At 34.2% G+C, this 13,828-nt stretch overlaps 1 protein-coding gene across 1 annotated transcript in view; it reads right to left on the reverse strand.

The window, feature by feature from the left end:
• Nucleotides 1-558: 558 nt before the first annotated feature.
• WDR36 (WD repeat domain 36) overlaps nt 559-13,828 on the reverse strand; it is a 38,215-nt gene continuing 24,945 nt past the window's right edge. Inside the window, exons 17-23 of the mRNA XM_045777283.2 lie at nt 11,252-11,359; nt 9,579-9,676; nt 9,065-9,210; nt 6,572-6,691; nt 6,308-6,389; nt 4,721-4,908; nt 559-3,579 (exon numbers count right to left, since the gene is read on the reverse strand). Of these exons, the coding sequence (XP_045633239.2) occupies nt 3,430-3,579; nt 4,721-4,908; nt 6,308-6,389; nt 6,572-6,691; nt 9,065-9,210; nt 9,579-9,676; nt 11,252-11,359 (892 nt within the window). The 3' untranslated portion in view covers nt 559-3,429. The remainder of the gene's footprint in view (nt 3,580-4,720; nt 4,909-6,307; nt 6,390-6,571; nt 6,692-9,064; nt 9,211-9,578; nt 9,677-11,251; nt 11,360-13,828) is intronic.

Here is a 13,828-nt window from a genome sequence, read left to right on the forward strand (position 1 = left end):
TTTACCATGACAGCAATGACCAATTATAAAATACATTAGAAAAAAGGTGTATTTCACTATAGCAACAAAAATTAAATGCCCAGATAAATGTCAAAAAATGTATGATGATATAGAGAAATCTTCTGAAACCAAGCCCACAAAAGCGCTGGTTTAATGAAGACATATATTGTTCCAAATCCTATGAATTTAGCACAACTAAAAACATAACTTCAAGATATGTTCACCAATAGTCAAGAAATCTTGGGGGAAAACATTAGGAAGGCGTTACCTCCATCAAATCTAACACACCAGAAAACTAGAATCAAAGCAAAATATTATTTATTTGTGATATCAAATACCTCAATTAAAGAATTTAGCATATAATAAAAGAGCATTTCAAATCAGTGAGAAAAGAAAGAGTGGACTTCAATAAATGGTTTTTGAACTTTTGAATAAAAGTAGCTCTATACCTTACACTTCACAAAAATCAATTCTCGAAGATCTGGCTGGATGGTAAATGTCTTAGAATACAGAATATACTTCATATTTTGAAATGTCATAAAAATTTACCAATTTGAATATATAGAAATATAAAACATTTATTTAAAAAAAAGACACTGTATGTCAAATTAAATACAAGTGACTGAGTAAACATTGGTAACAGACACAAAAGACTAATACTTATACTATTTGAAAAACTTCTAACAAAAATGAAATAGGCAAATCATTCAACAGAAAATGAACCATGTTGGGAAACGGCAATTCATACAAATATAAAAATGGTCTAAAATAAACATATGAAAAGATGCCCATCGTTACTAGAGCCAGAGTTTTTAATTAAAACAATAAAATCACATTTTTTCATTAAAAAATCTAGTATCAAATGTCCTTAATGATATGGGGAACATTCATTTCAGAGAAACTGTAAGTTGATAATAGCCATTTTGGAAGCCAGCTGAAGTATCTTTTTAACACTGCCTAACTCTGGTCCAACAATTCAAAACCTAAGTATATACTACAGAGGAATCCTTATACGCACATAGTCACACAGGATGATGTTCTTTCAGCATTGTTTGCAATTAGGGGGGGAAAAGGGAAAGTCCCTTAAGTGTCCATTTTAGGCTAAATAGATTATGTATGTATGTATTTATTTATTTATTTATTTTTACAAAAGTAAAGAGATTAGGTCTGATTAAACTGAAATAAACCAAGTAGAAAAGTTGTGGAATGATATGCATATATTTATATCAAGTTAAAACTATACATTTTATTTCCTGTATTATTCCTATATAGTATGTATATACATTCATGGACAAAGGTCTAGGTAGAAAGTTAACAATTCGTACTTATAGGGAGGGTATTAGGATTGAAGGTAATTGCCAAAAATAGACTTATCTCTGATGTTTTTATAAGTAAAATGTAGTCATATACTAAATTTGTAATTTCAAATGTAAAGAAAAAGCAGTATGCAGAAAATGATACATTTTAAGAAAAAATATACACACAAAATTATTCTTTGTATTTCTTTTTCTTTCTTTCTTCCTTCCTTGATGTAAACATACAGGAGAGGTTCTGGAAGATTATCTGCCAAAATGATGCTAATACTATACAGCTATCTCCATTAGATATCTCCATTAGAAACAGTATATTCAACTCCTATATTCTCATTTGAAAGAGGAAAACTCAGTTCAAGATTTGTAAAAGCAATACAGTATCAGTTTAGAGCTCTTATTATTTTGTTCAGTTATTTTTAACATTCACATGGTACATGATTATATACTGAAATTTTGCCATATCTTTAGAATGTAGTATTTGGGGCAGAGTATTTTTAAAGTTAGACTTAAGTCATTAACATTTCAGTCAATAGTTAAGTTTATACACATTTTTAAAAGAAAAACAGAAGACAAAACCAGATTGGCATATTTCTTTAGTAGTTTACTAATTCTACCTTACACCATTAATCAAAAATGCTTTGATACTTAAAGTTACCACTGATCAACTCCTTGTGAGGACTGTTCTTTCTGGAGATTATTCTGTAAAACCTTAATTCTAATGAGAATGATATTGGCATTCATATACAACCAGCTACATTTTAGGAATAACACACTTTTGAACATATAAACTAAAAATTGTTTTTAGAGGACTGTGCTCTTAGAATTACTTTTTTTAACGTAGATTAAACTTTATAGATATTACCACATCCATTATCAATACGCTTCCAATTATTAAATAAATCACCTGTAGCAATACAGTTTTTCATACTTCTACAGGGACAGAGTAAAGAGAACACCAAAGCAGTCATATCACGTTGTACCTTAAAGACCTACCATGTAAGTGGCAATTGTCCCCTGCTTTTTTCTGCTCCTATTTAGGAACGTGTTTGCATTTGTGATAGCATAATCCCACATCAAGTCCTCTATCAACCTCTCATATTGAGCGGGCTTTGGTTAACAGATACAAAGACTAGAAGTTCATTCACTCATTTGTTACCTTAGCTACACCCTTGAAAGACTTTTTTTAGTAGTAGAGAAAGGAGACACAAACAGGAGGCAAAGCGCTTCCAGGATGACCTCTCAGCACTTTGCCAGGTAGAGGAATTGCTTATTTAATTCATGTATTGCTGAAGTCTCAAATCATGAAAACAATAAGAAAAACTGCCAGAGCTATCTGGTTTCACAATGGTTAGGAGAGAAAAGTATATAGGCAGTAGTTTCTTCCAAATAAGAAGATCATCAGTAAGGAAGAAACACTTCGAAGGATATCTTCAATGGAATTCGGAATTTCCCTCCCCTATCCTAGGTACCTATTCAACTGTCTCCTATAGCAATTTGGCTTGTGAAAGTGCCTCTCACCTTCCTTATAAAAGAACAAGTTCCTTTAGAAAGGCTCCAATGGAGAACACTAGGGAGGTGTTACAAATTTCATCTGTCACACTGAGATCTCAAAATGACCTTAGCAACTTCCTCTCCTGCATTACAAGAGGGCTGCACTAATGTCTGAGTCAACGATCTAAGAGTCAATGATCCATGTTTTCATCAGAGGCCACCAAGGAAGGAAACACACCCTTTTACTTCAGATCATGAATGCACTTTTATAATTACATCACATCAGTTTTGTCTTCAATCCAGCAATACTTTACATGAAACACCTAATATCTCTTACGTTACAGGTATTCAAAAAATAGGAACTGATGACAACAGTTCAGTCATACACAAGTAACTGATGTTAAGAGACTCAGAAAATAAGTCATTTGAATAGATTCTATAAATCTTTAAAACAAAAGGAAGGTATAATTTTATTTCAAGAAAATATTTCGCATTTAAAATGAAGAGTGACTACTAGTTAGTAGTGCTAGCATTTCTTTTCTTTTCATAGTGAAACTTGGAAAACAAGGTATGAGTTAAACTGAACCCATTTAATATAAAAGTCTTTAGTCACTTAAATTTATTTTTATAACAAAGCACTTTTTATATAATTTAAAATACACATGCTTTGATTGAAGAGTGACTGTAAATGGATCCAGTTTTCTTCCACCTGTGATGACAACTTTGTCATTTCTTCTAGAAGTACTGGCTCTGAAGGAAGCATTTTAAGGTGTAACTGAAAAGAAAAATATTATAATATTTAAGAAAATTAAAATTTTGTTTATTCTAGATTCAACCTTCTTACCAAGAAACATTGTAAGATACTATTCTGAATAGTTTTTCCTTAGATGCTGGTTTATTACCAGTTCCCATTTCCTTCTCCTCTATCAAACTTTCTTATGAGTTCCTTTATGGTACTGTCTGTCCCTCAGCAGAAGTGAAGTTGTCATCACTCTCCTGCACCTAAGGAAACCCCTGATACGAACGTGGAAACAAGGTCCTAGTACCAACACTAACTCCATATTTCTGTGCTTCCTTAGGTTTCTTCTTTCACTGGATCCCACTGGTAATGAATGACTGATGGCTCTCTGCTTTAACTAAGGGTTAAAGTAAATTTATGTTCAGGAACTACAGCTGGTAATTTTCTATTTTTTTCATCCTACATGCTACCATCTAAATAACTACTTTTAAAATAATTTTAAATAATGAGATCAAGTGAAAACTCATTTTATATACTAATGGGATAGAGGAAGTATATCTGTTAACGCTAAAAGTCAGCATCATCTACTTCCTTCAATATAAAATACTACTGAAATAAACATGAGTTCTCCATTATGTTAGTCATAAAAACAACTGTTCTTGCCAAATCACTTAAAACCCCTTCGGCCAGGACAGAAGTATTCTGATTCTAGCAGCAGAAAAAAACAAAAACAAAAAATAACATGAAACTTAACTTTCTCTTCATGAGCACAGAAAAACTGCCAGAATATAATGACTTCAAGAAGTTAATAGTTAAGTATACTGAATCAAATGGATGACACAGAAAAGTCAGGGGATGAGTCAAAATTGTGCTGAGCGAAGAAAAAGACTACAAAGCTGTGTTGTTCAGCTGTCTAATACAATGATCACTAGGTAAAGATGGCTATTTAAATTTAAATTAATTAAATTTCTGTAAAAGAAGAAATCCTTCTACAGGGACAGAAGAAATTCTGAACCACATTAGCCACATTTCTCAGTGCTGAGTAACCAAATGCGTCAAGCGGCTGCCACACTGGACAGTGCAGATAGAGAACACTGCCATCTTTGCAGAAAATTCTATCACACGACACTATCCCAGGGGAAGGCAAGCTGAGCATATCGTCTCACATTAGACTTACCTTTAGAAACAATGCAAGATATGCCTGGGCTAACTCAAAATCACGCTTCCTGTCCAACATCATCCCGATCATCTTTAAGAAGCTCTGCATAACTTCCACAGACCCACCACAGTCAGGACACAGGCTTCGCAGCTCTGTTTCAATTCCTGATGGGCCTAATTCTTTCAGAAGGTTAAGAGCAGCTTCATCTGCATTAAGTTTTAAGAAGAATCCAGTTATTACCTACAATCACTTCACTTAGGCAACTATAGTTTCACTGCATACCCAAGCAACGTTTATTTAAATGACACAGGAAATTCTTCCTGTGGCTTTATTTTTTCCTGTTAAGTAGTAAAATGAACCCCAAATGAAGTAACAATCAGTACAAATGATGAGAGCAATACAATAAAAAGTACTTAAAGCACTAAAATTTTTGCATGGATATTTTTTTTTCCCTGCTGCTCAAGCTGTTAAAGAAAATCTAATTAACACCTAGCAGTGGACACTTCAAGAAAGTCTTACATCTACTGGATGGTCACACATCAATCAGAACAAATCCAAATGTAAGAAGGCTGTAAGGTACGTATCAAATTATTAAGAGTAGTTGCATGGAGAATAGGATGAGGTGGGGCAATTTATTTTTCTTTCTTTTTATCATTATAAAATTTTTAAAAGTACCATATGATTATTAAGAAACATTAACAATACAGAAATATATAAGAGGGGGAAAGATTCCACCTTAGTCTTACCGACCCCAAATTTACTCCTTTTCTCTAGAAATAAGCATTTTTGTTTTATACTTATCCTACGAATACATACTCTTACAACTATTCATTAACAGTACAGTGGCAATGACTATGCGTTTAGCTTTTAGAAAAGAAGTAACACCAATGACAAAACTCTAATAAAATCTATTCTCTGTCCTTCAGTCTATACTAAATAATAGTGCTTTTCTTCTTTGTCCCTCCAGAAATATAATAAGTTACTCCTTTCTGATCTTTATGATCATCTATAAGGGCCATCAGTACCATTATTTGACTTTTGTCAAGGTGGACTCAAGTGATGCCAGTATGAAAACAAAAGCATTTGGATCCAAAAAACAAGAGGATAAATCAAACAGGAGAGTGACTGTGATTTTATTAATTGCTTATAGTTCTTATTGTTTATCATTATTAGCTATAGACTATAGCTTTCAAAATTTAAATCTATTAACAATAAATACATTTTAAAATTGCCTTAAAGGGATAACTTGGGAATATCTAAAAATCATCTAAGACACAAGTCTCTGCTGGATTATAAACTGTATTTGTAAATAAAAACAAAAGAAACAGACAAGGGAAAAAAACACTAATTTTTTATATAGAAAGTGTGAAATGTTCTCAAAAGGTTATTATAATAGTGATACTCATCCAAGGTTAGTGTCACTCATTTAACGTAACAATAGAAAAGCTAAAATTATTTTAGGTTAAAATCAAAATTTCAATCCTTTTAAGTTTTTACTATCTTCTTTCAGCCACTGAAAAATCTGCTAGTATTTCATTCAACTTCTCTTCATATAAAGTACAATATATTGATGATACTTGGTAAAAATTGTATAATTTAACTTACATTTATTATTTACCAGTCCTTCTTCAAGTTTCAAGCAGAAATCTGATTTTTGAGCCAAAATTCCAAGATTTACCACTTTAGACTTAAACAAAAACAAATATACATTATTCCAAGAATGGAAGTGTAACCAAAAAATTAAAGCTTATAATTAAAAGTTGTCATTAATTTCCTCTGTATCTAGAAAACGAGGTCTTGATAAAGAACTACAAACGCAGAACACAAAACATACCCTATATACTTAGAACGCTCCAAGGTGGTTCTTACCTGGTGGGGGTCATTATTTTGCTCAGGTGCAGCATATCTGGGTACAAGGCCAGGAACCGTTGGAATAAAAAACGGTGCTGATTTGGGTACTTTGGGTGGTTCCTTTGGTTTATTCTTTTTCTGATTAAGAGAAAATGAGAAAGGAAAAAGACTAATAAGTCATTACCTTGCCAACAGTTTCTAATATTTAATTCCAAATCAATTTTAAAACAAAGTGCAAAAAGTAAAAAAAGGAACGAAACTTTCTTAAATTTGAATGCCAAAATAAAATGCCAACTGACAAATATTACAGATATCTTTAAACTGGGTTTCTCAAGGCAGACCTCTAGTACCCTTGCTGATAAGGCAGAAGAAAAATGACAGCATTCAGGAGAAGCTCTAAGAGCTCCATTTTCCTCAAACATGATTTACATGAATATTTAGGTAAAGAAATAACAAGTAATTTTGAACTTCTACAATCTTTTTTGTAAAATGGGCTAGAAAACAAAACTTACATAAATGTTCAACAGTTTCTTACATTTTTTTTTCTCCAAAAGAAATCTGGAGCCAGAGGTAGAAATAATTTGCCATTAGAAATAATTTGGTGAAATTTTCTTGTGAAAAACAGCCCTGATTCTTCTATTTTGCTGGAATTTCTATTGATTTTTCCTTAGTACTTTTTGTCTTTAAAAAGCAAGGGAACACTATTGCTCACTTATAAAACATTTCAAGTATCAGTAAAATTCCACTGGAATTCCTACTGACAGAATCTGGTTTTGGTGACCACATGCTGCCACACGTCACTACCTCAGGAGCATCTGATGGAAGAGCCTTTCTATGGTAAATTGCCTAATAAAGGAGTCTCACAATTTTACCTTACACTATTCCTCTTCCATTCTTTAGGAGCTATCATACAAGCGAGATCAGTTTTTTGAAAGAAAACCAAGGATACTCGTGGCCCTGTGGAGGCACAGCATAAAAGAAAAGCACCACATGAAAGCAGGACAAGACACTGCCAACTACAGCATAAGCACAACCCTTCTCGGCGGAGGTGGAGACTGCAGTAAGAGTCACAGTTACCCTTCCAGTGAGTTAGAAGGGAGAGAGTCACTGAATTGTAGATAAGAACAAAAGACTTTTTCGCAGGTGCTCCACAGGGCTCTGGAAATGGTCTAATCTCGCAAGGAAAACCAAAAGGAAGAAAGTTACCCACAGGACAAATATAGAAATTCTAACTTCTTTCATTCAGTAATAAATAAAAACATTGGAGACGTTAGCATATTTCTTCTATAAATATCATTCACTCAGGTTTCTAAATAAATTTTTATGCAGAACAAAACTGTTATCTAAGCAAGAAACAGAGCAGTCAACCTTAGCTCAATTAACTGGGCATTATTCTGATTGCTCCCTTCACACTGATCTACTTGGACTTTTTAATGCGTTGCTTTTAAAGCTACCCCATAAAGTACTGCTTTATAGCTGACACACTGGACAACATGATGGACAGATTTCACAACCATGTTCCTACACAACATACATTAAAGCTAATGTACAATCTCTCAAAAAGTGAGCCAAGTAAAAAGAAGCATATTTAACTTCTGAGAAGAAAATTAACACGTGAAAACTCTTTCCTTACCCAAGACACACGTATCTTTTCTGGTGCTAAGTAATCAGTTACAAAGAACATCTTGTGAGAGTTATCTCTGTCCATTCTGACACATTTTATGCCCGGCCTAGCACATGACTGAGCACACATATAAGCTCTGGTGAATGTGAACGTGTATATATCTAACCAGTCAAGTTTCACACAACAACTTTTCTTACTATCAGAGGGTAATCTTGGAAGTTTTCTACTCTAGTCTATTCCTTCCAATTACTTTTGCTACTCACAAATGGGGGTCATAAAATATGCTTTGAAAAATACTAATTTATTCCATAATTATCCATTTTTCATGTAAATTGTAAATTTCTCAAGGACAAAGGAGCTAGGTTTTTTTTCACTGCTATTGTCCTTGGGACAATACTCGGTACTTAGTTCCTATTAATTTATGTGTCTGGACTCAACATAGCAAGCTATAAAAATCTTTTTAGAGTTGACAGAGTAAGGTATGGAACGGTAAAGGGTATGAAGCTTAATTAAAAGACCAGGGAAAAGTCTTCTAGTCCCCATTTGGGCCTAGCAATAGAAATACCACACATCATGGCACCAATTTTTTTTCTCGTTTTGTAAGTTAAAAATGTTTATTAGGGTTAGATTTAAAACATCCAATTTTTAATGGTTCTGTAGTTGCAGGCTGTACTTTTGCTCAGTGCTCTCAAAGTCAATTTCTATAGAGAAAGAATCTGTGATAATCACACTGGATCAAACTGCCTTCAACTAAATGGTATCTTCTACTCCCTTAGGCATTAACTGTTTCTTCTGAAACCCACCAAGTAGAGGAAGCTATCTCTACTAAAGAAAATGCTTCTGGAATGTGTCTTTAGGGACCAATAATAAGTGTACTACAGCATTACCTTAATAACATCAAGATTAAGAAGGTTTTTCCACCGTGATTCAGGAAGGAGCGATAGAGTCACCAATTGCTCATTCAACTGTTCTGGGGAATCATACTCTATCATTTCATCACTTGGTTCTATGGTTTCTTCCGATAATTCCACATCTTGAAACAAAAAATTTTCAGGTAAAACAAATTAATGCAGAATGAAATTACTTTATTCCAAATCCATTAGTATTTCATAACATTTTCAATGAGTACAGCCTTATAAACTCTATTGACTTTATTTCCTCCTCTTCTCATATTGTCTACAACCCCCACCACCAGACCCAAAACATCTGTCCACTGGTATACTATTTAATTTCTTCTCAATACCATATCAATTACATTTTTGCATTAATTCATGAAGTCATTCAAAGTATTTCCTATCAGTTAGAAAAATACTTTGAATGCATTAAACTTTGCCTTCAGTAGTAATATCCCTCATGTTAGGTTTAAGATATTACACTTCAAAACTACTATTTTGTGATTACCTTGGGTTTGACAAGTACCAGGAAGCATCACTACTGAAGGAACATAATCTGTGGGAAGTGGCCGTAATGAAACAACTGAATACAGGGAAATATTGGACCTGAGAAATAAACATATGAACAATATTTTAAAATTTATAAAAATAGATTTTTTTCCAGAAACTTCAATTACTGGTAATAACCACTACTATCTTGCACTCGGCTTCAGATTCTGAGTTATAAAAGTTAAAAAAAAAAATCTCAAAGACAGTATTAACTTGAAAATGCCTTGATTCATGTCATAGCTGTCATCACAAGAAAGTTGTGCATAAACATTATTAATGGAGTCTTTATTTTTAATGTAATACAAAAAAGCATTTGAGAGATCAGTAGTGGATAATACTTTTATAAGATAACACAACCTCCATATATTTATATCATTTAGGGAAATCATAACTGAAGGAAAGATGGATTCAGAGAGTTAAGTCAGAGAGAGAATATGCTGATTAGTCCTTTGGGTTGCTGAAGTTATGGACCTTCCCTTCTCTAGAATAGTCCTCTAAAGTGGTTGTGTTTCTGCCACTTGACCCTGTACCATGGCCTTGGATAACTCATCAAGCTGTAGATACCTCTCCCAAAGTGGGCTAATCAGATTCTCTTTCACATATATTATAAATCTGGAATATAAAATAATAATTGGGAATATCTGGTTCTGAGTAATATTAATAGTGGCACTGTATACTCCTGCTGAGGTCCCACAGGTACTCTACTATTCTTCTCTTGTCTTGATTGTTCAAGCTTCTTAAATTCCAGGAGATACTCTATTTTGCATATTAAGGTGGCCAGAGTCTATTTCTATTATATATTTAATTTATTTTCCCATCCTGAAAATCAAATTATGAAATTTTAAAGGAATCAATTTTTTTCTCTTCCTTAATAATAATAAAGGAATTAAACATGTGAACTCAGAAAACAGATAAAATTTTTCTAGACCAAGATGATGGACCATTTATTTGAAACTATTACATGTTCGTCATCACCACCATTAATATCGTTACAGGGTTATGAAGAGTTATGTAACTAGACTGAATCTTAGAAAGCAAAATTTTGCCCATACTTATGGCTTAGTTGAAAAGTTGGCCAAAGTCATAAAGCGGTCCTGGAGCTGTGGCAGGAAGACCAGGGCCTAGTGGGGACTCCTCCTCCCTAACATTTCAAAATTCACTTAACCTTTCTGCAAATCAAAGCCAAATATGATAGGGCTGCTGGGGTGGCTCAGTTGGTTAAGCAGCCAGCTCTTGACTTTGCTCAGGTCATGATCTTGTGGTCCTGGGATTAAGCTCTGCATCCAGATCTACACTCATCGGAGAGTCGGCTTGAGAATTCTCTATCTACCCCTCCCCCGGCTTGCATTCTCTCTCTAAAATAAATAAATAAATCTGAAAAAAAAAAAGAGCCAAATATGATAAATAAAAATCAGTCATGTGGTTTAGAATTTCACACTTGAGCAAAGATCTAAATTATCGAGCAGATGTTCAATCAGTCACAAACTTATGGTGAAATAATTCTATGTGAAATTTCTATTTTATAAATTAAAAAAAAAAAAAAAGCTAAATGGCAATGTTAGCAACTATGACTTTCTGACACTATCATCGTCCTCCTCCTTACCCACAACAGAAACGTATGAAATAACTTACCAAAGATAAATTCCAAGGTGGTCCACATGCGAAGTGGCCAGAAAGTCTCCAGTAGGGGACATAGCAACATTAAGAGGCGCGGAGTCCAACAAAAAGCTGTCTATAAGGCTATAAAATGAATTACAATGTTAAAGTATTTAAACTCTACCAAAAAGGGACATAACTCACAAAATACATTTTTGCTAAAAGAACAAGGGATGAGAGATGAAGAAAATACTCATTTTTGATTCTCACAAATCAATACCAGAAATCCATCACTAACGAAGAGGTTTGTCAAATTAATATGTAAAAATAATCTCTCTTACTGAGAAAACCGAGAACACTTAAGTACGCCAATTAAATGAAGAAAGAGTTTCAACGATAGGGAAAATACTAGAGGAAATGCTCTATTTTTCTGGAATGCCATTTTGGTAGACTGACTTGGGGACAAATTCTGAAGATGTAACACATTTAAAATAGACCTGATTACCAGTACTCTCCTGTATTTTTGTTATTCCAGTGAAATTTTAAATAAGGCTTAGTAAGTGACAAAATGGCTGTAAATAAGAGTAAGAAAATAATGGAAAAAAATTTTGAGCACTTCTACCTATTTGTGAAACATGAAAATTTAGTCTGTAGAGCATAACCACAAAACAGCTAATGGAAACCCAGTCTCACAATTTTAAAATGCTGGAGGAGCTGAAAAGTTGGAAAGGAAAGGGGAGGGATCACACCCAGGCAGGAGACACAAAAGAGGATTCTCAGAGAACAAAGTGATTGAAATAAGCCTTACAAATGAACAGGATCTCAGGGGATGTTGTTGGAAGAGAAAGTACTTTCTGGCTGAGGAAAAGTGGAGGGTAAAGTGAGGGTAAATGCAATTGGGTACAAGTGAGAAGTGGTTTGGTACGTAAACAGGTGCATAAGCATAAGGCTGCATACAGCACCTTGAATACCAAACATCTGAGTTTGCTTTTATCTTTTAATCAGTGGAAAAGTCACTAAAGGCTTTTGAGCAGATAGTGGTGTAATCTCTACTTTCGTAAGAAAACTTGCTATCAAAATATAGAATATATGTGAACAGGAAGCACACTGAGATGAGGGCAGTAGTCATCTAACCCAGCAACAAAGATCTCAACTAGAGTGGTGGCAGCAGGAAGTGAAAAAAGGTAGATTTAAAGGGCAAAAAGAAAGGTCTAACCCACTGACATCTTGCAGAGGAGGCTCTGACTACTGGCTGAGTGTGAATATTTTGTATACTTTAAGAAAATAATACCAGTTTTAATCACAGCAAACCACGTTATTCACTGAAGCCAATACATTATCCATGGGAAAGCACAGGAAAATGATTGAAGTTTAAAATCCACATGAAGGGGCACCTGGCTGGCCCAGCTGGTTAAGCATCCGACTCTTAATTTTGGCTCAGGTCATAGGGTCATGAGATGGAGTTGCTTAAGATGCTCTCTCTCTCTCCCTCTCCCGCTGACCCTCCCCCTGCTCTCTTTCTCTCAAGCTCTAAAATTTAAAAAAAAAAAATCCACATCAAATAAAACAAATTATTTCAAGTAAAAAAAAAAATAATAGCAGTTAACACTCTCTAGTGCTCCATGCTAGGAAGTACCCTGAGCACTTGAGGCTACTTAATTTAATCCTCACAACCCTCTGAGGCAGACCTGTCCTTACTACACAGAGCAGAAAAATGAGGTACAGAAGATTTAAAAACCTGCTCAAGGTAGAAAGCAACTGAGTGAAGGATCGTCACCCAAGGAGTCTGAACTCTTAATCACTATAAATTAAGCAAAACCACTACTGAAACTAAAGATACAATAAATAGCTCAATAGCATATACAGACCCAGACACTGATGATTCATGGAACACACTCTAAGCAGCTCAAGTGTAAAGGAAGACTGTCCAGTGGCAACATTAAGTGACTTGCTCATGATAAAATCTCTTTCTCAATTTGTACAGAGTGATTAAAAACGTAACCTTTAAATAATGAATGCAACATAAGAAAACAGGACTAAAATTAGGAGCACTGAAGACACAGCAGTGTGCGCTCAGGACAATGACTGCTGTTTAATTCTTAGTTATAGGGAAACAAAGATGACTAATAACCTGTCTGACTTCTGCTCAAACCTACTTTGGAAGCTCACAAGAATGGTTTCTCTTAGGGATCAAGGAGATTTGGGCGGAAAGGAAACATTTGCCAAACATTTATTATATACCAGAGACAGTTAAATTATGTTATTCACTTAATTCCAACAACCCGGAGCAGAAACATTATCTCAGTGCATATAGATGAAGATTAAACTTAAACACAACAATTTCAGATTTTACCATTTCTTGTGTCTTCATCAACATTTGTTCATTGAAAGTTACGTGAGGGTTGAAACTTCCTAACACATTTAGAATCTGTTAAAAAGAGAATCTAATGCTTGACCAAATTTATTATTTTGTCACATTCACCGTGCAACTTGATTTCCACAGCTGTTGTGTGTGGGCGGATTGGCTGTCCATGGTGTAAAAGCATCAGACAGAAAAAGGTGGTTTCCACATACAGTGTATTTACACTGCCACATTAGCTCATAAAGTGTAAG

The sequence above is a fragment of the Ursus americanus genome, chromosome 5 (assembly GCF_024610735.1).
Source record: "Ursus americanus isolate L20-20 chromosome 5, mUrsAme1.1.p, whole genome shotgun sequence".
NCBI lineage: Eukaryota > Metazoa > Chordata > Mammalia > Carnivora > Ursidae > Ursus > Ursus americanus.